Source organism: Staurois parvus, unplaced genomic scaffold (genome assembly GCF_062004578.1).
Source record: "Staurois parvus isolate SC_StPar_1 unplaced genomic scaffold, SC_StPar_1.0 ptg000414l, whole genome shotgun sequence".
NCBI classification, from domain to species: domain Eukaryota; kingdom Metazoa; phylum Chordata; class Amphibia; order Anura; family Ranidae; genus Staurois; species Staurois parvus.
Window position 1 is genome coordinate 9,773,353 of NW_028318210.1, and position 25,568 is coordinate 9,798,920.

General features: G+C 39.8%; 2 protein-coding genes across 2 annotated transcripts in view; one reads left to right on the forward strand and one right to left on the reverse strand.

Moving 5' to 3' along the window:
• Positions 1-35: 35 nt before the first annotated feature.
• Positions 36-18,160, forward strand: HAUS2 (HAUS augmin like complex subunit 2). Its single transcript, XM_089686931.1, has 6 exons — positions 36-175; positions 2,082-2,174; positions 5,936-6,005; positions 9,250-9,382; positions 13,928-14,036; positions 17,238-18,160. The coding sequence occupies exons 1-6, from the start codon at positions 89-91 to the stop codon at positions 17,421-17,423; spliced, it is 678 nt and encodes a 225-aa protein (XP_089543057.1). The 5' UTR covers positions 36-88; the 3' UTR covers positions 17,424-18,160.
• An 11-nt stretch (positions 18,161-18,171) lies between these two features.
• The window catches only part of HEATR4 (HEAT repeat containing 4), a 41,862-nt gene continuing 34,465 nt past the window's right edge, over positions 18,172-25,568 (reverse strand). Inside the window, exons 15-16 of the mRNA XM_089686930.1 lie at positions 24,458-24,519; positions 18,172-21,432 (exon numbers count right to left, since the gene is read on the reverse strand). Coding sequence (XP_089543056.1) covers positions 21,235-21,432; positions 24,458-24,519 — 260 coding nt within the window. The 3' untranslated portion in view covers positions 18,172-21,234. The remainder of the gene's footprint in view (positions 21,433-24,457; positions 24,520-25,568) is intronic.

Below are 25,568 nucleotides of genomic sequence, written 5' to 3' on the forward strand. Positions count from 1 at the left end.
CCAGTCCCGCCTCTGTGATTGGTCCTCCGCCCAGTGAGCGCTGTGTTCGTCTCCCGGGGTGTACATTCTACACTGGTGGTGACAGACGATGGCGACCAATCCGTGGCATCCCGTTCAGGCCCCTGCAGCGTCTTCCCTGATAGAGCGGTGTCTGGGGCCGGAAGTCCTGACACAGGTACCACACAGGAGGGGGCGCTGTACAGCTGAGCTCCACAGATCTTCCTGGAGGGATAGACATCCAGCTGGTGAGCGCCAAGTGCCATGGCAGGCCAGATATTGGCGAACGAGACCCTCCTGTGGCTGAGTGTGGTGTGGGGGGGTCTAGCAGCAGAGCTTGTTGTGTCTGAAGATGTCGCAGCACGCCTTGCTGCCCTCTCCGGACTGGGGGGTCCCAATCACTCACTAAGGCTACTTGCACTCAGATCTGCGGAAAAAACGCATATGAATGTTTGCGACGGTTTTACCGCATTTACAGTGCGGCTTTAACATGACGTGACTCAAAAATGGCACCACGTTGTCCATTGCGTTCAATTGGGAGGTGTGTTTTGTTTTTGTTTTTTTGTTTTTTTACTGCGCCAAAAATGCAGCAAGCAGAATTGTTACTGTGGGTTCACGCTGGGTGCGGGTGCAGGAATTGCACCTGTTTCTGCACCCAAACCGCACTGCTCTTGTAAGATGTACAGATCTGTCATTCATTCTGAATGGCACCCCCACACATCTCTGCCCACAGCGCGATTGCGGGAATCGCAGCCCCGATCCTCCTCTTCTCAGGTCCCCCACTAGTGCATCTGGCCCCTCCCTCCTGCCTCCAGCTTGCTTTGGGGACACCCAAGCAGGCTTGCTCCCGAGCCACTGCTCTGCGGGGGCCAGTCACACACAGTCGGTATGACCCCTCTCTCTTCATTGGCTCACTGGCTGTGATTGACAGCAGTGAGAGCCATTGGCTGTCACAGCCAATGAGGAGGGAGAGTCCTTCATGCACAGAATACATGAAGGTGGAAAACCGTGAGCCTTTACAACCACTTTAACCACTTGCCTTCCTGAGGATTTACCCCCCTTCCTGACCAGGCTATTTTTTGCATTACATTAACTGACAATTGCACGGTCATGCAACGCTGCAACCAAATTAAATTGATGTCCTTTTTTCCCCCACAAATTGAGCTTTCTTTTGGTGGTATTTGATCGCCTGTGCGTTTTTTATTTTTTTGCTATAAAAAAAAAGCCCTACTGTTTGCCATTAAACATCTCCAGTAAACACATTTTAAAAATAAAATTTGACACCAGTACAATGATCAGTGCTAAAAAAAAATCATTGACTCTGTACTAATGGCACTGGGCAGGAAGGGGTTAACACGAGGGGCAATCAAAGGGTTAACTGTGTGCTGTTTTACTTGTGTCAGTGTGCAGGAGCTGACAGAGAGGAAAACTGTTTTGTTTTCTTCCCATCAGAGATGCTCGGCAATCAGGCACCAGCAAGTAATCACTAGCCGGGACCTGGTGATTGACAGCTGTGGCCACGAATGGCGGCGCGGGTAGGGCATGCACGCCTGCCTCGCCAGCGCCTCCTACCCAGAAATGCACAATCATGTATATATATGTGATTTTGCACACCCGTGCCGCCCTGTAGCAATATTTCTGCTATAGGGCGGTCGGGAAGCGGTTAAGAACAGTCCTGAGGAAGGGTGCTGTGATGTTTTCAGGAAGCTATGTACAGCATCCTGCGGGCCCCTCTCACCAGCCATGATCTGTCTCTATTACATAAGAAGAACAGAGACCCAGTGATGACATCTCTAAAATAAGGTATGTAAGTCTATATGTATGACCTGTCTGCAAGACCACAAGAAATTGGTCAGGTAAGGGTATAAATCTCACAAAAATCATGATTTTCTATTCCTTTTAACATTTGTCACGCACATTATTGGAGACATAAAGTCATTCGTGTAGATTTGCTGCATCTCTTTTATAAACCAACAATTTTTATTGGTCAGTGAAGAACTGTGTTTTTAGTGGAAGAGAATTCATGTTAATGGTTGTTTATGCTGCATTAGTATAACACCATATATTATAAACCCATTATCTAGGACACACTGGACCAAGCTCGGGAAGAGACCTCAGTCTTTAGTCGTGTAGACGAGCTGGAGAAGATTTCTGCGCTCAAGGCTGAAATTAGAGAGGTGAATTACTGTTTCCTATTTATCTGGTGCTCTTCTGTTTGTGCTGCAGAATCATAAAAGTGGAAGTAAAGTCAAAAGCTAACAAACTCTATTCTCAGCCACATTCTAAGCCTACTCTATCTAGCTCTGTAAAGTAAAAATCGCTATTTTTACCTGTTCTGCAGTGGCGGTTGCTGTGTGCAGGAGAAAAACTGACAACAGCTGGGAAGTGATGTCACCAATGAATTAATATGGGGCTTCCATTGTCTGCTGCCTCTTCTGCACACTCCCACACACTGAAGTCGCCACTGACAGCTGATGCTGGGGCCAGACCAGCGCAGCTGCAGAACAGGCAAGTATAGCGATTTTTGCTTTACAGGGCTAAATAGATTACTCTTAGAATGTGGCTGAGAGTCGGTTTATCTTTAGGTTTTGACTTTACTTCCACTTTAACCGCTTCTGCGCTGCCCTTTAGCAGAAATACTGCTACAGGGTGGCACGTTTGCGCAAAATCATGTATATATCCATGATTTTGCAGTTCCAAGTAGGGGGCGTGAGCATGCGGCCTACCTGCACCGCCATCCACGGCCTCGGCTGTCAATCACAGAGTCCCGGCGATCTCTGAGTATTTCCGACAGGGGAGAGACCTGTATGTAAACAATACATATCTCTCTCCTGTCAGCTCCTGCACACTGCTTTTTATGGCTCTGCATAGCAGAGCCATACAAAGCAGTGTGCTTACAGTGAAACACAGCCTCATACTAAAACTGCACACAGTTAACCCTTTGATCGCCCCACATGTTAACCCCTTCCTGCCCAGTGCCATTAGTACAATGTCAGTGCTTTTTGTTAGCACTGATCCTGTATTGGTTTCATTGGGGATTTCAGTGGCAGTTAGTCAGGTCATCCCCCCCCCCCCCCCCCCAGTGTCAGAATGCCCATCGCAGTTCCGCCATTTGTAAACTCTATAACTTTCATGTAAACCAATGAATTCTCACATATTGGGATTTTTGTTAGCAAAGACATGTAGCAGAATACATTTTGGCCTAAATTTATGACGAAATTTGATTTTTTTTTTACATTTTTTTACTGGACATGTTTAATAGCAAAAAGTCAAAAATATTGGGGTTTTTTTTTTTTGTGTTTTTTTTCAAAATTGTCGGTCTTTTTTTGTTCATAGCGCAAAAAATAAAACTCGCACAGGCAATCAAATACCACCAAAAGAAAGCTCTATTTGTTGGGGAAAAAGAATATGCATTTCATTTGGTTGCAGTGTTGCATGACCACGCACTTGTTAGTAAAAGTAACGCAGCACCGTGTTGCAATACATGGCCTGGTCAGGAAGGGGGGTAAATCCTCAGGAGGGCAAGTGGTTATGGTGTATCCAAGAAAGAACAAAAACATAATGTATTAAAGCTTGCCAGTCCTTGGATGTGTTGCCGGCATTAGTTTCTTTTTTTTCAGCCTTTGTATCCTTTGTGAACCTGCCAGAAACACATTTCTTGTCAAGGGCTAATGCTTACTTACTGTACTGTGTGTATGGAGGGGTGGAAATGTCCTGGAAGTATAGGAATACAGGACATCTCCCTCTCTTAGTTCCTCCATAACATAAGGGCAGGCCATTTGTAGTCCACAGTGGGAACATAGAACATTTTAGCTGATAATCTCCTGTGCTCTTTGCTGAGTGTCATCAGCTCATGTGATTTCTGGCAGGATCAACAGGTATTTTGAACAACTATAACAAAGCACTTTAAAGTATATTAACAAGACTAAAATGGAACAAATAAAAAATGTTCAATCATTGGGTTTACCTGTACATTAAACTAGTCTCTTCAGGGGTGGCCGCCTCCTCTTGTTTATCAAGAAAGGCGTTTTCTGCTACAATGTCTGAAATTATGTTGATACTTTTAGTTTCATTGGAGTCTTCGGACTGCAGGGGCCCCCCTCACCCTCTCCTTAAGAATCCACCTCTGATCTTCCGCAAGCTCAGTGTTTCTCAACTGCAGTCATGGACCCCCAACAGGTCATGTTTTCAGGATTTCCATTATTTTGCACAGGTGATTTGATCAGTTTCACTGCCTTAGTAATTACCACAGCTGTTTCATCTGAGGGAAATCCTGAAAACATGACCTGTTGGGGGTCCATGAGGACTGGAGTTGAGAAACACTGCGCTAGCTGTAGCTGTTTTTGCATATTCTGATAATTTTTTTTTTTTTTTTAATTCCCTAAAGTTTTATTTTATGTAGTTTTGTTTTATTTTATTGTGTTTGGTGTTCTCTTTGGGAATATTTTCCCTTACTCCCTTTGGAATACAGGACAAGATAGAAGATCTTACTAGTGGGCTGACTGGCTATAATACACTTGTTCAGTAGAATGGAAAAGGGGTTAGAATCGCCCTCAGATTATAAATACTGTTTGCGTCTTACAGTTCCAGTGATAGCCCTTCCCTTCATTTCTTGTCCTGCTGCCACTGGAACAGGGAATGTGGTCAAATCTACCCAACAAGACATTAATAGCCGTCAAAGCTATTCCCAATTCTGTTAAAACAAAAACTGTTTGGGCTGAATTTGGACTTTGCTGTAATATGAAGTAGCACACACCTCCTGCCCTTGCTTGAAAACGTCAGTCCTCAAAAAGCATTAGCCTGTCGGAGGTCTTATTGCCCTGTCATGCAACATGACGAATTGTGGATTGGACTGTGCTGTTTCTATATGATGAGCTTGTGACATTTACTATTTTGTGAGTATAATATTTACCACTTTTTAAACAAACAAAAAAAAAAAGATCTGGTTTAAGGATAATGCACTAGATTAGTGCGCCCTCTGTTTTGTTTTGTGGTTGCAACACACCTCATGTCCAAGATTTGTTTCTTAATGCCCTTGTCAGAGTTTTGTTGTGTTCCATGATTGTAGACCCTTCAGCATAACCCACTCCACAAAGTACAAAATATTCTGTCTCTGTCGTGACTATCTGCTGGAATTATAGTTTTTTTGAGAGGAACAGCATCATCTGCTCAGCATCTCTTTGCTGCCCCAAAAAAAGGACTTGTTACAAGTATAAAAGTCAATGCATACAATATGTTTTCTTTAGGTATACCCTTGGGCCTCATGCACAATTGGCTCTAGCATAGAATGTTTTTCCCTGCCTGGGGAGACGCAGGTAGCGCATACAGCTGGCCATAGAAGTGAATGGCTGTACATGGCCGTACTAGGATATACTGATGTTTTTGTGCATCAACGTAAACATGCATATGACTTGAACCCCGAACATGGAGATTCTGTATTTGGGAAATATGTCATACTTACCATAACCATCCGTGTGCATGAGGCTGTAAAGAGACCCTGTCACCATGCCAATTCCAATAAACATTTCAAAATAAAATACATAAGCATATGTTAGGCTGCTTTTGTGTGCAATCCTTTGCCTTGCTGTGATGCTGTGTTTTACCACCTGTGGCTTTTGGTAGTTTCTGAGGCAATGTCCTAGGCTTTGTGATCCTTATACATGCAGGGGGTCACTTTTCTTTTCCTGACAGGAATGAGGGGGACCTTGCACAGTCTGCATTGGCAGGTTTGTATCAGACTTCCTTGGCCCTTGCTAGGACCTTTGCTAGTGTCAGGGTTGGGGATGGGGAACAGCTGCATGTATCGAAATTGCTGAGTCTTTTTTTATCAATGAATACATAAGCGGATGTATGAAATTTTATTATCTGTTTGCCTGGAGATTGGTCTTACTTTGTGTATAAACCTATACGGTCTCAGTGTTTTCTATCTGCCTTGCAGAAGAGTCTGGAGCTGGAATTGCTGAAGGCTGAGAAAGAGACTGCAGACATCACTCATCCATTTTTCCTCAGTAAGTCATCAGGTTGCTCTGATATTTTCTTTTTATCGAATTTGCCGTTCATTGTTTTAAACTGCCCATACATCTTTAAATCAGGCCTCCAAATATGTCTCCTTCTTGGCTATCAGCATCAAAGTTTGCAACAGTATAGCAAAAAGTCCTGTACACAGCTTCAAATTCCAATAATGTATTAATGTTCCGTAAAAACCGCTAAAAACAACAAGTCTTCTAATGCATTTCAGCCATGAGAGACTTTAATGATAGCTTTCACTTGTGGCTGAAACACGGTAGACTTGTTTTTAGCTGTCTGTCTGAACATTATGAAATTACTGGATTTCGAAGCAGCAGGGCAGTTTTTTCTTTTTTTTTTTTTTTTGCTATATCTTTTGGACTTTAAGTTGGACAGAGGCCCTGCTTTGCACCCACATTTCCCTGTAGAGTAAACAGATTGGTATGGTTGAGCAGGTATACATTTTATTTATTCACCAACTTGCAGCAGACTTGGTCATTTGGGGCCAAATTTTACAGATCTAGGTGGTCACCAAAACACCCACAACTTCACTAAACCTCTCTCTTCCAGGCGCAGATACATATTGATCCTTTTGCATGTACACTTGGATTCTTAGATGAGGAGTTTTTTTTACCCCCCCCATTCCCGGACCTCTATTTCTAGACTACTATTTATAGCCTGCAAATGTATTTTGCTACAATGGATCTCCCCATCACCTCCAGTCTTTGAGAAGTGGAGAGAGGAAGTTAATTCCACCCTGCTTAAGGAATGTCAAATTGTGCTCCATCAAGTTACACCATACAAATTCAATAAGCTGAGGGGTCCATGGTGTCACGGTCGCCCGATCGCCACCACCAACATGCGACAATCGCACGACCGCGACCAACAATAATACGTCACGCCCGCGGTGTCAGACCCCAGACCTTCTCACCAAACTCGTGACCAAAGGACCGGCCGATCTAAAACCGCGACATGACGCGCGTAACAATGCCACACTCAGCTTCGCCCTGCACAACGATTGTCCAGCTAATGGAACACAATCGACGCACTGGCAGCCTGAATGCGCTTGTTACTGGGTCGGGTTAATCACGCAACTAACCCTTCACTGCCACCACCCCTTTTTGTACAGAGAAAGGGGAAACTCTTTATCAAATATACACTGTAATGGTTGAAAAGTCGCCTGCCCAATACGGTCACTGCAGGCCTATTGGGCAGAGGATTAAACAAACACAGTAGCGTCTCTTCAAAAGGCAGGAATTCGTGAATTGCAAGTAAGCGCTTAGAAACAGTTTAACACTTTCAGAAAGAAAGATTTGTTACTAAAAGAGTCAAACAGGTGCAATAAAATATTTACAAAGAAAATGTAACTAGATATATATATTTATATATAAAAATAGCATATCACAGCCAAGAGATAACAGGAAGAAGTTAAAAGGTTAAGTTACTTGCCATGTTAAGCCTTAAGGTAAGCAGATCCAAGTTGCAGAGCGGAAAGGGTCTTTGATCTCCTGCTGTTACGATGTTAAAATTAGGAGATCTCTTCAGCTTAAATCTTTAGGCTTGCCAGCCTGTCTTTTAAAGTCCCCCTGCAGGGGGGGGGTGGCTCTGAAAACTGGCCAATACGCTGTTTTGGGAGGGGTCAGTCGGGCGAACTCTGAATTAGAACCAACATTTGTCATAATCCATGACATGAAACATAGGGGAAAAACCTGACTTGAGGAATGTTCATTTCTTTCTGTCACCTTTAACTGTTAGGTTTTATGAGGTTACAATCTCTTTCAATTCCTGGGAGAAGCTGCCTTATCTGTTTTATGATGTGTGAGCCTACACAGGTTCTTAGATGGAGAGGTTCTGCCTCCATGGGGGAGCTTTGTAGTGCTGGGCCCCCTGCTGCTCCAGCCTGCCTGCAACTTTTAACACACATCTGTCCCTGTGTCTCTCAGGAACGGAGGGGGAAGGAGAAAAAAGGATTGAGGCATACTTCTAATAAAAAAGGGGAACTCCGCGTCCAACTCTGATGAGCAAGTTTGCTACACATGGCTACAAGTACTGGGACTAGCCCCCTTTTCTCTGCTGTCTTTACAAAATTTTCAATGCTAATGGTTTATGATGGTATGGGTGTTTTGGAACCTGTACCTTCCTAGAGGTGGCCACTGATGAATGCTATAAACACCTGATAGGGGGAGTCAATAAATAGACGTGTGCTTACAGAAAACGTGAGACGTGACAGGGCTTACACAAGTTGGTTTATTTCTCATACCATTACATTGTGTGTTACTTTATGCACTATCACACCTTTATAAGCATTGCCATCATTTCGGTATATGCTTTGAGGTTGTGATAAGAATCTCCCATGGTTGTGTGTTACCTCAAATGTTGGTTTGTACCTTTTTTTTTTTTTTTTTTTTTTTTTTTTTTTTCTTGTTCTATTTGAATACAGTGCTAGATACTATGCTGACCTGGCACAAACGTTTATTCGCTGCTGTATATCATATTCTGCTTGATGCTTTTGTATTGTGTTCTGTTCTTTTTCAATTTTTGTAAACTTTTGAATAAAGATTATTCGGGAAAAAAAAACCTCTCTAACTACGACATCTATTATCTTGATAGAACAATATCTTATTGAACAACTAGTAGGTGGAAAAGGTGCTTGGGAATGCTCTTATAAGTGTAAAGTCACCGCACACTATTTGTGGTAAATTCAGAGACTATGATTTTGCCACAAATGGTGTGCAGTGACTTTACACTTATAAGAGCAATCCCAAGCACTCAATGTAGATTTTTGGGCCGAGTTTTGCATTACATCACTCCTGGTGTTGTTCTTTGCAGAGCTGCTGGGTTGCCACAAAGCATGAAGAGACTATCCTTACAAGTTTGGTTAATGTTCTGGTAGAGTTGCTGGGTGGTCACATGGACTATAGCTTACTGTTTTAGAATATATAGCATATTGTTACATTTTAGCACCTGAACTATATGGTTTATGATAGGTGTAAAAGCTAAGCCTGACAAATGCCACCCCAACAGATATACTCCATCTTTGTGACAACATTTGGAACTGTGAGTGCACAAATGTAGAACTAAAGAGAATCAGTGGTATTGGCCATAGGGAACCTTGTTCTTGGTAATGGTCAACAATCCTTCATTTGCTCAAGGTCAGACCCCCCCCCCTCCCCCCATCATTTTCTTCAGAACTCTGTGATGTTTAATAACCATTTACACTTACTCCCTTGTCTTTGAAAATTCTAGGACAAAAATGTGAGGCCCTACAAACACTAAACAGCCACTTGGAGGACGTTCTGAGAGAGAAACGTAGTCTGAGACAAAGGCTGGCTAAACCATTGTGCCAGGAAAATTTGCCCATTGAAGCATCAAACCACAGGTAATGTACCACCAGCATTATAATGAAGGCACAATTTTCATACCTACCTCCAATGCCTTCATACTGTCTATTCCATTTCCTTGTATTTTACTCTGCCAAAAATAACAAATGTTGCAGTATATGTACTATGTAAAACAACTACTTATAGCTTTTACTTCTACATGTATAAAAGTATTCATACCTGTCCAGATATGAAGATATTTGGAAGGCATAATATAAGCAGAATAAACTTCAGCTTTAAAGTGTATCTAGACAAAATTGTGTGTTTATTAATTTTTTGATAGGGTAATGATTGGTTGGACACAATGGGGTTGATTTGCTAAAACTGGAGAGTGCAGCTGTGCATGGTAGCCAATCAGCTTCTAACTTCAGCTTGTTCAATTAAAAGACAAGCTCACCTTCGGGAATATGTTACATGTTCTACCCGTTTTTAGGTTGGAACACGTAACATGTCCCCACTCCTGCAGCAGCTCCCCAATCCACTGCCTCCCTGTGACAGGAGCTGGGGATCTTCTCCCCAAACTCACTGTCACTATTTAAAAAAAATAAACAGCCATGTGGGGCTCTGTCCACTTGGCCGCATCATTCATTCACAGAGTTCTGTGAATGGGGAAACCTTTGCTGCTGCTGCTGCTGCTGCTGCTGCTGCTGCTGCTGCTGCCGCCGGCTTGTAGTTTTCAGTTAACTCTCTGGTAGTCCATTGATTCTTCCTGGTTTTGTGTAACTGCCTGCCCATACTAGGTACGAGCAGACAGCTTACACTGACAGTCTGCAGGAGTCCTGCATTACACCCATGATCTGTTGATCCCAGGTGCATTGCTTTGCAGGCTCCTATTTAAAAAAAATAAATGCACTTTTTTTTTTTCTTTTTTTTTTGTTTTACCCGCAAAAAGATGTGCATTTATTATTTTTTTTCAAAGGTGAACTTGTCCTTTGAGTGTTGACTAAAAAAAAAAAAAACTGAAAGCTTATTCTATGCAGAGCTGCACCAGATTTTTCACTCTCCACTTTTGGTAAATCAACCCCAATGTCTTTTTTTTTTTTTTTTTTTTCTCTGTCCTGTTTGGGAGATTTTCCTTCTTTTCAACTGTCACCTGAACAGACATCACCATTATAAGGTTTTCCATAACCTCCTGTTATAGTGAAAACTATAAAATATTGAATTTCTCATCACTTTCTATGCTAATGACAAAGGTCACCAGAACAATTAGTGAGGGTGAATCTCCCCAATGGAGATGCAAACCGCAGTAAAAAAACTTGACGCATTCCATCCAATACTAAAAATACAGTTTATTGGGAAGAGATGCACTCTCATTTTAGCTTTATTAATATTCTACTTAAAACTTTGTTATTAAAACCTCTTTTATATATAAACCTGTTTATAAAAATGATAGTCATGTAAAAAAACTGAGTACATCCCTTGGAATCTATTGACATTTTCATCATATTTGACCAGGCAAATATAATTGTGCCTACAGGTAGAGGTGATTATGTTATTATATATACCATATGTTATTTATAGTGATCCTTCTAAAGGAAACCTATACAGAGACGAGTACACTCACCGGCCACTTTACAGTATACAGTACACCTTGCTAGTGCCTGGAAATTATCCCCCACACCATTACACCACCAGCCTGAACCGTTGATACAAGGCTGGATGGATCCATGCTTTCATGTTGTTTACACCAAATTCTGACCCTACCATCTGAATGTTGCAGAAACCAGTCTGCCCATTCTCCTCTGACATCAACAGTGCATTTTTGTCCACACAACTGCCGCTCACTGAATATTTTCTCTTTTTTTGGACCATTCTCTGTAAACCCTAGAGATGGTTGTACATGAAACTCCCAGTAAATTAGCAGTTTTTTAAATACTCAGAACAGCCCATCTGGCACCAACAACCATGCCATGTTCAAAATCACTTAAATCCTCTTTTCTTCCCTATTCTGATGCTCGGTTTGAACTTCAGCAAGTCATCTTCACCAAATCTAGATACCTAAATGAGTTGCTGCAATGTGATTGGCTGATTAACAATTTTTGTTACCAAGCAATTGAACAGATGGACTTTATAAAGTGGCCAGTGAGTGTGTGTAAGCGCTGTTTTTGACCTGTCCTTTGTAGAATGTTTGTTACTTGGCTGTCTTTATTACATTGAGTTACTAACCAGTAAAGCTCCTAATCTGCATACTTGTTCCAGGTCAGTGACTCTTGGAAATGATAGCTAGGCAAGTAGCATTTTAAGAAGGTAAGGACAGTTTTGGCAGCCCTCATACCTCCTGAGTATAGGTTAATTATAATCAATGCTAAACAATGTGAGAATGGACTCATTTGTTAGCTGGCATTATTACATCTTTTCCTGTATATGAGATGTGGCAAGAGATATTTCTGTATCTCCCACAGTATGTTGGCAGCATGGAGGGACTTGTATAGCATCACAAGATCTACACGTGTATAAATACATAATAATACATGGTTGCATGGTTTAGGAGACATTTCAGATGCATGCAGGGGATGAGCAACATTAAAGCAAACCTTGTGAGCAATAGTGGAACTCATGACTTAATGTGCTTGTCCTCAATTGTTATATACAATAAAAACATCCATTGGTCATGGGTCTTTATATGAGGCAGATCACATACTTTATTATTATTATACAGGATTTATATAGTGCAGTTTGCTCAGCGCTTTACAATATAATGGGAGACAATACAGCAACAATACAGTTCAATACAAGAGGGAAAGGAGGGCCCTGCTCCTTGGAGCTTACAATCTAAGCGTTCATACAAAACAGAATAAGGTTGGTACTTATAATGACAAGTTTTATTGTTTAATATTAGACACAATAAAGTCTTTTTATACCTATGATTGCAGATTGCATTTCACAATAAATAGACACAAAAACTAAAAAAGGGGGGATAATGGGCTGATTCTTGATGTGCTAAATAGACATTATATCAACATATATGCATAGCTGATCATAATTTTCAAATTCATAATGTTATTTAAACATGATTATATGACACATTGCAACCAAAAAATTAATTGCATCCCAGAACTCGATGCGTTTTGTGGGTCACTGTCCACTTCCTCAGGAGTAGATGCAAGATAAGTGTCTATAAAAGTAAATAAATAACATAATGATAGTGTCCATATAGATAGGTGAAAATTCTCCCAAAAGGGAGGGGCAGATATCCTTAATACCTACAGAACAGCTCAGGAAAAATACCCAGCAGCCTAAGGGGCAGGAGAGATGCTAAGGGATGTCTGTCCCGGAGATGTCCCCTACTATCTTCTGCCCTTTAGGCTGCTGGGCTGTTTTGTAAGTATTAAGGATATCTGCCCCTCCTTTTGGGGAGCGGTTTCACTTATCTATTTGAGACCATCATATTTTTTTATTTAAAATTTTTTTTTTTATAGGCACTTATCTTACATCTACTCCTGAGGAAGTGGACAGCGATCCATGAAACATGTCGAGTTCTGGGATGCAATTAATTTTTTGGTTGCAATATGTCATATAATCATGTTTAAATAACATTATGAATATGAAAATTATGATCAGCTATGAATTTATGCCAATGTCTATTTAGCACATCATGAATCGGCTCATTATCCCCCCTTTTTGTAGTTGGAATTTTATTGTCTATCTATTGTGAACTGCAATCATGTGTATAAAAAGACTTTATTGTGTCTAGTTATTAAACAAAACTTGTCAGTGTGTGTTAGTGTGTTCAAAAAAAAAAAGATTTTTTTATTTAGAGATGGAGGCATATCACTTATGGTGCTCAAGACCACAACTCTAATGTATAGCTGTCCTCTTTTTGTAGGTCCATTGCTTGTGTTTGTTCTCTATAGTGAAACTCATTAGCTAATATCTAAAGTGCATTTATAGCCAAAACTTTTTCTTTGGATGTTCGATAACACTGGGGACTGTCAGAACCAGTCTCAGGCTTTTATTGCTGTTTGTATCTCCATTGGGGGGGGGGGGGGGGGATATGTTCTCTGTTTGTCATTAGGACCATTGTTACTTAGGCAGAAAGTGATGAGAAGAGTTGTCACCAGAACAAGTAGTAAGGAGAAAACTTCTAGTAAGGACACTTGTTTAGTGACAACTGTCTGAAAGGGGAATTCCCCTCAATTTGAAGAGATTTATTCTTATTCCTGTTGTGTTGGGTTGTGTCTCCAGGAAGGTTAGGGAAAGGAAAATTTCCAAATAGGTTACGGACCTCAAAAAGTAAACTGACGGGTTATGATCCATCCCCACCACATCCATCAAAAAAGTGTTTTTGGCTATACATATACTTTATTATTGGTGGACTTATCTCTGCTATCTACAGGTAACATTTGTCAAACTTAACATGATTGTCATGACTTTAGAGGACCATTTTGACATTCTAGTGGCAGATCAGCAGTTCTGTAGGAAATCGATTTTGTCAAATGCCCCCGTTTATGTTGTATTATTATTTGGTGAACCCATTTTATTACAGTGTGGAATTATGTGTGTGAGCCATTTATCAAGTTTCACTGTATTCACTTCCTGTCTAGGTTTGCTGCTGCTCTTTTGCCCCTCGGTGTTAAATTCATTGAGAATTTAGAATTCTACATCCAGACCATCCGGAAAATTCCTGAGATACCAGACTGTGCTAAAAATCTGGTGAGTGCAGCTTTAATTTTGTCCTGATATTACAGTAACCAATGTGGAGTGAAACACATGTGGCTGCCAGCTTCCTCTAATGCTGCTTCTTAGAGATTCTTGAAGTTTTCACTTTGAAGTAGCTGACTTTTACATTTGCAGCATGTAGCAGAGCAACAGACCTGAGCTGAGCTTCTTAAAGTAAACCTGTGCTGTGCTCATGCAGGCAAAGCAACACGTTTACTTATGTTCCTTCCTCCCCAGTAACAGATACATTTTTTTTTCCTCCTCTGCCCACTTCATTTGACCTTCAGGGGCAAACCTAGAACATCCAGGTATGGTGTTTCATACCCGTTGTCTCACACGTTTCTCCCACTGACAGTGTTGGTGATTGGCCCAGAACTGTCATATGGGGATAGAGAAAGAGTCCTCAGCTCTCTGTAAGAGAGTTCACCAGATAGGTTCTTGCTCATTTGATTTAGTTCAATTGTATTTTTATGCTATCTTTATTTGCTTTGGGTTGTTTTTCTAATAGCAATAACCCCAGCCACACTCAAGGCGGTGGGCTTGTTAACCAGGCATGTGGGCTAATATGTTTAATAAGATGGCCATTCTACAGACCCCTCTTATCAGATGGCAGCATTTATCATCAGCATAACCAGGCTGTTGTAAGAGACCAAAAAGCAGTGTGATCCTCTTTCCCCTAAAACACCAGTGTAGTGCTGAAGAGCACAACTTTCCAGCTGAGAAAGCAAGTGAATCTCTCAGATAACTACTGTAGTGAACCAGGGTGTGCGATTCTGGGAGATTTACCTCTTCTTCCCCCTCCTCTCTGTTTCCTTTTTTCCTCTCTAGTTATTTCTTCTCTACCTTCTTACACTAATGCCTTCTTTACAACATTCACTGTTAATCACAATAATCTTTATGATCTCCTATTGCGGCCCACAATTTTGGAATATGTGCTAGATTCCTTATCTCATGTTATCTGACCAAGCACACTTTTTCTGTATATCCTTGCCTAATGCATTGGATTGCCTTTAGCAATGCATTGTATGTACAATTTTATTCCTTTTCCTAAAAATTAATAAAAATATGGAACAACAACAAGTTAGTGTACACCTTTTTCCCTCCATGGTGTTTTTCATTTTAGCTTTGGGATCAGCATAGAGCTATTGAATCCAGGAAATAAAGGGGGTTCCCAACTTAAATTTATGTAGCACCGCCCAGAAGTATTTGCAATCGATGTTGTTAAAGGCTTGGGCAGCATCGGTGGGAAAACACAGCACATTTGCCTGGATTATCCACTGGGAGTTTAATATTCAGGAACAATCTCTGTATATTAACCAATTCCATACCGGGCAATTTTACACCTTCCTGCCCAGGCCATTTTTCAGGTTTCAGCGCTCGCACACTTTGAATGACAATTGTGCGGTCATACAACATTGTACCAAAACTAAAATTTTATCATTTTCTTCACACAACTAGAGCTTTCTTTTGGTGGTATTTAATCACCACTGAGGTTTTTATTTTTTGCTAAATTAATAAAAAAAGACCAAAACCTTTGAAAAAAACACACGTTTTTCTTTGTTTCTGTTATAAAAGTTATATAAATAATTATATTATATAAATAATTGTTCTTCATAAATTTAGGCCGAGATGTATTCTACTACATGTCTTTGGTGAAAATAACCCAAATTAGGATGTATTTTTTAGTTTGTAGGAAAGTTATAGAGTTCACAAACTATTGTATAGATCTAAATATTGATCAATCCTGAAGTACTGACAGCCAATCTAATTTCTTGAGGTCCAAGAATGTCAGAACAGTACAGATATCCCCTAATTGACCCCTTTTTGCAAAGTAGACAGTCCGACGTACTTCATAAGAGGCATGGCGAGTTTTTTGAAGTTGTATTTTTTTGTCATAATTTTTCGGAAAATTAAAAAATTAAAAAAATTAGTTTCACTATTTTTTTTTACAAACTGTCACCAGTGCAGTACAGCGTCATCATATAACTGGCATGGCGGTGATCAGGGACACTGACTGGTGACAGTATGAAAAAAAAAAAATATATATATATATATATATATATATATTTTTTTTTTTAATTAAATTTTCACTATTTTTTTTTTTTTACATACTGTCACCAGTGCAGTACAGCGTCATCATATAACTGGCATGGCAGTTAACAGGGACACTGACTGGTTACAGTATGAAAAAAAAAAATATATATATATATATATTTTTTTTATTATATTTAATTTTTTATTACATTTTTTTTTATTTTTTTTATGATTTTTTTTCATATTTCCATAGTAACATTGTACTACTTTGGGGAAGTGATCAGTATTTTTTTTTTTACTTTTTGCTTATAGCAAAGAATTACATCGATTCGTTCAGGGGTTTTTTTTTTTTTGTGCTTAGCTGTGATTTGGCCACAGCTAATCACATGACATGTGCATGTGATTAGCTGTGACCATTCACAGCTAGACACTAGTATACAATGGATGGCATGAATGAAGCCATCCATTGTATACAACTGTCATGTGACCTGCTGTGATTGGTCACAGCAGGTCACATGGTACCAGCAACGGGGGCAGATACTCAGATCTGTCATCGGCCGTGTCCGAGGTACACGGCCGCTGACAGATCGCGCGGCTCTGCAGGAGCGCAATCTGCGCATGTGCGGGAGGACGCCATATGGTGTCCACCCGGAATGCTGATGACATTTGCCGGCCGCCATTCGGCCATAGGGCGGGCGGCAAATGGTTAAGAGTGATAGATCTGGTCGGGATAAAACCAGACTGATTGGAGTGTATCAGCCCTGGAATAACCTTCCCCAGTCTCGTAGCAAGCACCCTAGCAAGTAGCTTAACATCGGTATTTAGCAAGGAGATCTGCCTATAGGAGTTGGGCTGCAATGGATCTTTGCTGGCGTAAGAATTACCACTATAATGGCCTCATTCATGGAGGAGGGCAAACGAACAGCTTGAACAGCAGAAATTCAGTGTATTTATGAGAGGAGGTAAAAAGTATTCATTATATCTTTTATATAGCTCCTCTAGGAGACCATCGATGCCTGGGAATTTACTATTAGCCACTTTTGCAGCTGCTAAATAAAGTTCCTCTAGTGTTATGGGTGCCCTCCATGGTGTTTAATAATCCAGTTACTTTTATGGTTAAAGGAACTCATATGGATACTAATGTGTCCACCTTCTTCTCAGGACACGGCTTTGGTGAGGATGGAATCTATCGAGGCTGATTTAGAGGAACTGTCTGAGCAGATCTTAACTTGGAGAGAAAAACAGATTAACCTTCTCCAAGGCAACTTCCCAGGCAACACACAAGCAAGTTCCAGCAGTATAAAAGAATCAACTTCTTATTTATCAATTGAAAACCTGCACCACTAATAGTCCAGGTTCTCAGTATGTAAAGTATATGTATGAATGTTAAGCATGCAGCCTTATTTAAAGTCTTAACCATTTTTTTTAGTGAGAAAAGGTTGGAATTTCTTTCAGATGTTATTACTGTCTATGCTTCCCCATCAAGGAGATGACACCAGGACAGGGGATACAGACAAAGGGACCACTGAGACAAGAAAACACAGACAGACATTGATATATCACAAAATTTCTTCAGCCTTTTCTACTAAAAAATGTTTTATTAATTAATTTGTCCTCTGTGGAGAAATTCCCCATCATTTGCTGGTCTTCTGATCCCTTGTCATAATGGACAGGAACTCAGGAAGTTCTCCCCTAAGGAAACTGACAAGGCCAGGGGTCTAACCCTTCCAGGCCAGGGGTCTAACCCTTCCAGGCCAGGGGTCCAACCCTTCCAACTTGTGGTTGGAGTTGGGATTTAATAAGGCAGTAATGATGTGCAAAAGTGCATTAACCTATAAACATCCTATTAGATTTCAGTATACTTTCAATTAGTGAAATATACATTTTGATTGGTTACCACGGATTGATGATCTTTGCACATTGCTCTTTGCCTTAATAAATAAGATGACTAGTGGTCTACATTACACATCCATTATCAGGAAATCTGTAAGAGCCATGCATTCAAAACCTGTGTATTTATTAGACTTCCTGTTTGTATTTTTGTATATACATGTTTAACAATAAATTTTGAAACTTTACGAATACCCAGAGGCTCTTTTCTGGTTTAGTATTTTCTTTATTTGTATGTTAACAGGAAAGTGTGAGAGTCAGAATACCAAAAAACATCAAAGTATGACAATTTTGTATTGTAGCCAGGTAGACACCAATATCATTCATTTATTATGAACTGTTGACTTTTTCACAATTGAAAATGGCAGGTCAGTGGCCCTTTTTAAACGGGCTTATAATTGGCACTCAAATATTGCTATCATTAAAGAAAATGTTTTCAGTGAATTTTAGATATGCATGTAAAAAAGATCAGCTTGATATGACATGTTATCGTTAATCGTTTTTGTGTGTGCATGTATTTTTTTTTACTGTGATTTGTTTAATGTTGTTATTACGTATGCACGTGGGTGCAGCCATATTTGCTCATTATGCTCAAATTTTGTCTGATTCCTTCTGAACTGGATGGAATGAGGCATGGCCCTGTCAGCACCAGTAGATTTTGATTGGGTCCTAAGGCTGCGACTCCCTCTCCCAGTCTGAGAACTGTTGTTAAGGGAATCAGAGGAGGCCCACAACAAGACAATACATTTATTTTAATTTTTTAATATACATAACTGTATTAATTTGTTTTATTACTGTATATTGCACGGGGTTCAGTTGTAACACCTTTTGATAAGGATGGACTTAGGGGAAACCAGTAGGGATAGAAATATGGGAGCTGCTATAACCCTTTTTTTTAGACTGCATGTTCCTGGGCCTTTATCCTCATCTTTCCTTCCTTGCCATGTGAATCGCTGTTCTAGACAGAACAGGAATTCAGACTTTACTTGCTACATGCTTGTACCAGATTGGTAAATCACAAAATAATTAACCACTTCCATACTGGGCACTTTTACCCCCTTCCTGCCCAGGCCATTTTTCAGGTATGAGCGCTCTCACACTTTGAATGACAATTGTGCGGTCATACAACATTGTACCCAAACAAAAATTTTATTATTTTCTTCACACAACTAGAACTTTCTTTTGGTGGTATTTAATCCCCACTGGGGTTTTTATTTTTTGCTAAATTAACAAAAAAACACAGAAAATTTTGAGAAAAAAAACATGTTTTTCTTTGTTATAAAAGTTTGCAAATAAAAAATTGTTCTTCATACATTTAGGCCAAGATGTATTGTGCTACATGTCTTTGGTGAAAATAACCCAAATCAGTATTTATTATTTAGTCTGTAGGAAAGTTATAGAGTTCACAAACTATGGGATATATCTTAATATTGATCAATCCTGAAGTACTGACGGCCAATCTAATTTCTTGAGGTCCAAGAATGTCAGAACAGTACAGATATCCCCCAAATGACCCCTTTTTGCAAAGTAGACAGTACGACGTATTTCATAGGAGGCATGGTGAGTTTTTTGAAGTTGTAATTTTTTTTTTGTCATTTTTCGGAAAAATATCATCATCATATAACTGGCATGGCGGTGATCAGGGACACTGACTGGTGACAGTATGAAAAAAAAAATTATAATTTTTTTACATTTTATTTTTTTATTAGTTTTAATTTTTTATTACATTTATTTTTCTTTCTTTTAAGATTTTTTTTCATATTTCACTATGACCAAAATAGTACATTGTACTACTTTGGGGAAGTGATCAGTATTTTTTTTTTTTTTACACAATTTGCTTATAGCAAATAGTTACTTTGCTATAAGCAAGCATTTACCTGAATGACATCGATTCATTCAGGGTTTTTTTTTTGTGCTTAGCTGTGATTTGGCCACGGCTAATCACATGACACAGCTGGGCTGTGATTGGCCAAGCTTGTGCATGTGATCGCTGTGACCATTCACAGCTAGACACACTAGTACACAGTGGATGGCATGAAAGGAAGCCATCCATTGTATACAACTGTCATGTGACCTGCTGTGATTGGTCACAGAAGGTCACATGGTACCGGCAACCGGGCCAGTACTCAGATCTGTCATCGGCCGTGTCCGAGGTACGCGGCCGGTGGCAGATCGTGCTGCTGTGCAGCTCTGCGGGCATACAAACTGCGCATGCCTGAAAGGACACCATATGGTGTCCACCCAGAGGGACGAGGGGTTTTGCAGGCCACCATCTGGCTATAGGCTGGGCGGGAACCTGTTAAAATAGGATCAAAATGTCATCCCCAAATCCTATATGTAAACTATTGCAGCTCCCTTGTAACCGCCCTTACAGACTAATCTGTAATTTTAAAGCCAATATACAATTTGTCTAAATAACCAAAATATATTCCAGGTTCATTTAAACAAAAGATGTACAATGTCATAAAATATGTGTTTTTTTTTTTTTTTTTTTTTCATTTTAGACAAATGCCACAGCCCAAATATAAAAACTTGTCCATTGTCTGCATGCTGTAGAAAAGGACCCTTGTCTCTGTGTGTAAGCAGTGGACTCTCTGCAGAGGTCTGATCTTGAGCTTTCCAGTCAGTGATAAGCATTGCTAAGCTTTGCTAATCACTGAGCTAAAGGTTTGATTTGATAAGGCAGGGGGCATGTTAGACATCCGATAGAACACTGCTTCCAAGTGGAGAACAAGTGCCTTACTCTGCAGCATACTGGCAGGGGATAGGCTTTTCTACTCAGGCTAAGGATGCTTTCTAGAAAAAAAAAAAATAACTGTAAACTTGGCCATACATAGCTCCATTTTGTACAGCCAGCCAGCTGAATGAAAACGACTGAACCGATTTCCCAATCTACACATTTGAGGTGGATGGGGAAATCCTTACTGTGTCATTGTATTCTGACAGTGGGACTCCCCCCACCATCAGAATACACTGATCAACGTTGCAGCCGATTGGCTACATGCACTGATTGAGCGAGACTATACCAACAAACCTATTCATGAAAAGTCAATCGATAGATCAACTTCTCAGTAACAGGAATGGCCATATGTGGATCAAAATTCAGGGAGGGTCCTGCTGAACCGGATGAATTTTGATCCATGTATAGCCAGCTTAACAAACACCTTTTTGTTTTGATGTGTCTGGATTCTATTTAGCTGAATTAAATTGACAGTCAAATTGGGCTTTAACTCAATCATGATTTATGAAAAAACTATATATGTTTCTTTTATGATAGTGTTGTGTCTGTGTCTCTCCTCTTAAGGGGCCTACAGAGCAGTGCTTTCATCCTGGGGTTATTCTCCGCTTGGGCCGAAGCATTCTTATGTCTTGTCTTTCCTACTGCAGCACTTGATGCTTTGGCTGTATTTGGGCATGAACTCACACTTTGATGAGATATTGATCTTGAATCATTTTCCATTAGTGCCTGAAAATAAAGTTACTTTTTAGGAAAAGACTAAAAACAAAATAGAAACCCTGTGCAGAAGTAAAATTCTGCTCAAAAGAAAACAAAAAAAAAAAAGCAGTTCTAAGTCATAACACAATTCTCTTGTAAATGTGTAGTTTCTATCTGTATATTTAATCATGAACAATTCTGGGTAACATGTAATTGGTAAGTAGCTGCTGATGCTGTCAGGGAAATACTTCAACTGTGCTGTATTAAAGCTGGACTCCAGGTTTCATTTAATTTTTTAAAATGTTTACTTGGACCAAGCTGGTCCAAATGAACAATTTCCTTCACTAATACATAAAATGTGCCCACTGTAAGCACTGTATATACTGTATGTAGCATCAGCTAACAGAATAGATTCAGCTGCGCAAATTCCCCACTTTCATGATGTGCAAAGCTACAGACACTTTTTTAGGACATCAACCCTTAATAAATTTAGATAACAAATATTGCACTAAGTGTGAAAGAAAAAAATCTGTTAAAATAAACGAATTTAATTGTGTAAACAACTATCCATACACAATACAACATACAAAATGATACATATAAGTGATATCATATACGTTCCATGTAAGGACCAATACAGTGTTCAAAGTCTGCATGAATGACAGCTTCCACAAACACTTCGTAAAAAAAGACATGCTTTCTTGAGTACAATATTATTGATATTCATCTTTTCATCCAATAAATCACCAGTGTGAACGGACCACCACCCTAAGTGTAAAGTGGAGGCTTACCAAATGAGAAGACCCCTTTAAGGGGTCTTATAAGGCTCTATATAGATGTAACTCTGTCTGAACTTCTATATCGTAACCCGGACCCAGATTCCACTTAGGTCAGTAAGCCATTCTCATAGCGGTAACTGGACAGTGTCGTGTAAAATAAAACATGACTCTCATAGTGCAATAAAAACTAATGTGCCTTTATTGCGCAAATAAAATCCTACTTGCAAACATAAAAAAGGAATAGCAGCATTCAAATACAGCTTCCAAGATGGCGGACAGCACAATGACATCATAGGGAGGCTCCGTCCGATGCGTTTCGTCATCAAGTGTCTTCCAGGGCTAGGGAACCGCCTCTGTCATTGCATATAAATAGAGAAATACCAAGCCTCCATTTGGAACAGAACCAACTTCAACCATATATAGAAACCAGAAAGAAACCTATATCTCAGACCAAGCCTCGATGTAGAATTGAGTCCATTTTAGCCACATACACAGGACTGAGAGAAGTAGTTACATCTAGAACCGCGGGTAATGATGATAGTGAGCTGGAATCAACCAAGCCTCACTCTTAAATCTATATTATAAACTCTGTGGTTCACCTCAAATATGACACAATTTGATACACAATATATAAGCAAATCCCTAAAAAGGGAATTCAAATCCAAAATAAACCTGATTTGCTGAGAACACTTTGAAGGGGTAGATATATTCCAAATAGACTCTGAAATAAATTCCACTTATTACAACGCCATCTAGTGGCCTTCAGTGAAATTGAAAAATAATAATATATATAGTCATATCAATGCATGCCAATGGGTCTTCTCATTGGGTAAGTCTCCACTTTACACATAGGGTGGTGGTCTGTTCACACTGGTGATTTATTAGATGAAAAGAAGATCAATATCAATAATATTGTACTCAAAAAACACGTCTTTTTTCACGAAGTGTTTGTGGAAGCTGTCATTCACGTGGACTTTGAACAATGTATTGTTCCTTACATTGAACGTATATGATATCACTTATATGTATCATTTTGCATGTTGTATTGTGTATGTATAGTTGTTTACACAATTAATTGTTTATTTTAATAGATTTTTTTCTTTTACACTTAGTGCAACATTTAATTGCTATGTAGCATCAGCTACAAAAATAAAAAAATAAAGTCTGAGTTATTGATTACATGCTGTCAGCTAGCAAGAGGAGATGAGTATATGTAAATCCTAATAAAATGCTAAATATAATTGCAGTGCCAATTTATAATATTATATGCTATCAATACCAAGGTCCATAACATAAATACACTAAAATATGTAATCAATGAAAATGAACTGACAAGTGTCCCATTGTGCAAATTATACAATCATAATCCAATCTTCAAATAATAGCAAACAAACTTCAATAAATAAAGCAATCATGTCAATAATAATTACAAATTATTATGAGTTTCCTCATGTGCAAACAGCAAATTAAATGAATGGTCTTGAATCTGTGTCCACCACCAGCAAAGCAGGCAGTTCTGATCTCCAGTCATATCTTCCAGTGTATGTCCTGACACCAAAAACAAGTGAATGGAACACTCACCAGAAATGTGGTATTTAAGTGCAAGGGTATAATCAATGAATATCATCAACCTGTGCCTCTCCATCACAAATGTTTTACTATGTGACATATTGGTTTGAAATAAATGGTACTGTACTATTGGCATGCCTCTTTTGTTTTGTATGTGAGTGACACATCACAGCATCCCTACAAGTGCAGGAGTCCTTTCCATGGATGGTAGTGGCCACATGTAGGTGATCCTTGGCTGCTTAATCCATTCTGCTAAAGTGAAGCGGTGGAGCTCATATGAAGGGCTGAGGCTTGCTGAAGAATAGTCTGCATCCAACACTGTTGGGAGTTTCAGAAGCCTAGTCCTCCTCTGTGTCCTGTGGTTCTATTTGCTGATCCCTATGTGACACATTAGTGTTGTAGAGGCCTGGAAGGAAAAACTTGGTGCAGCAGAGAACAAGGGATTGGACACTCCTATTAGTGACTCAAAGGACTGAAGTTTCTTCAGCAAGTTTAGCTCTTCAAGCGAGTAATGGTCAATTGGCAGGGGGGCCCTTAACACTATTGCAGTGGGTTACAACGTGATTGTTGTTCATTGGGAACAGGCTGCCAACATACCACAATGCACCCAAAAACCAGACATGGACCTTTTTTGTAATGCACCAGACCACTACACACAGTTCTGTAATTACTGAAAATTAATCAAATAAAGATGTTCTGAACTTTACCTGTAGTTCTGAGTCTGTACTCTTCAGCTCTAATCCAGAGGTTGCTGATGAATATCTTTTGCCTGTAAACAACAGTAACAAAAGAACTATCTTTAGGTGAGTACTTTATAACATTAATTCATTTACTGTATACTCCCCAAAAGAATGTGTAAAGGCAAAACTTTTTTGTTTTTTAATTTTGGATAGAGTAGTAATGGGTTAGACCCTCTGTCAGGTTCTGTATATCGCCTTGATAAAGGAGACTTCTGTCTCCGAGATATTTTGGATAGAGTAGTAATGGGTTAGACCCTCTGTCAGGTTTTGTATATCACCTTGATAAAGGAGACTTCTGTCTCCGAGATATGTTGGCCTGTTTTTTATGGAACACTAGTAAACTCTCCATTGGAAGCTGGCTATTTGTATTTTGACATGGGGGTTGGTTAGCTCACTGGTAGATGCATTTTTTAGTGAAGTCCATGCCAGTTCAAATTATGTTTTAAAGGTTTTTCATCCCGCTGTTATTAAAACACATGAAAGTAAAGTCCAAAAACTTGCCCACACAGGAGGTTTGGTTGTGCCCAGAAAAAATACCAAGCCACCTGTTTCTCTTTTGGCTCACTTAGCCTTGTCTACAGCACCTTGCTGCACAGAACCACTCCTGGCCTCTAAGTATGGGTTCTGAAACCCCAGGCTCTCACTCCTCTGAGACAGATTTGTTCGGTCCCCTGGACTCTGTCCTAGTTGCCTCAGGTCTCAGTCTCCCAGACTGTCTTAGCTGTCCCAACTCTTTCAATCCAATGGGTGTGGAACCTCTACCACAGACTGCTGTTTCTTGAGTAGATTGCCTCTGTCTGCAGACAGGAACACAGACCTGTCTTCAAACGAGAGCACAACTCTCTCCTGGCTGGAGCCCTGAGCTATTCCCAGTCCTTCATTATAAGGCTCCATGCACACGGGGCATTTTAATAACGCTGGTAATGTTAGCTGTGTAAAGTCACGTTAAAAAACGTGAATTTTTCAGCATTTTTGCATTGGCGTTTAGCTGCTTTTTTTTTGCATTTGCACTTTTTAGCATTTTTTTTACCAGAAAAAATGTTTTTTTGCTAACAAAAAGTCCAAAAATGCCGGTTTG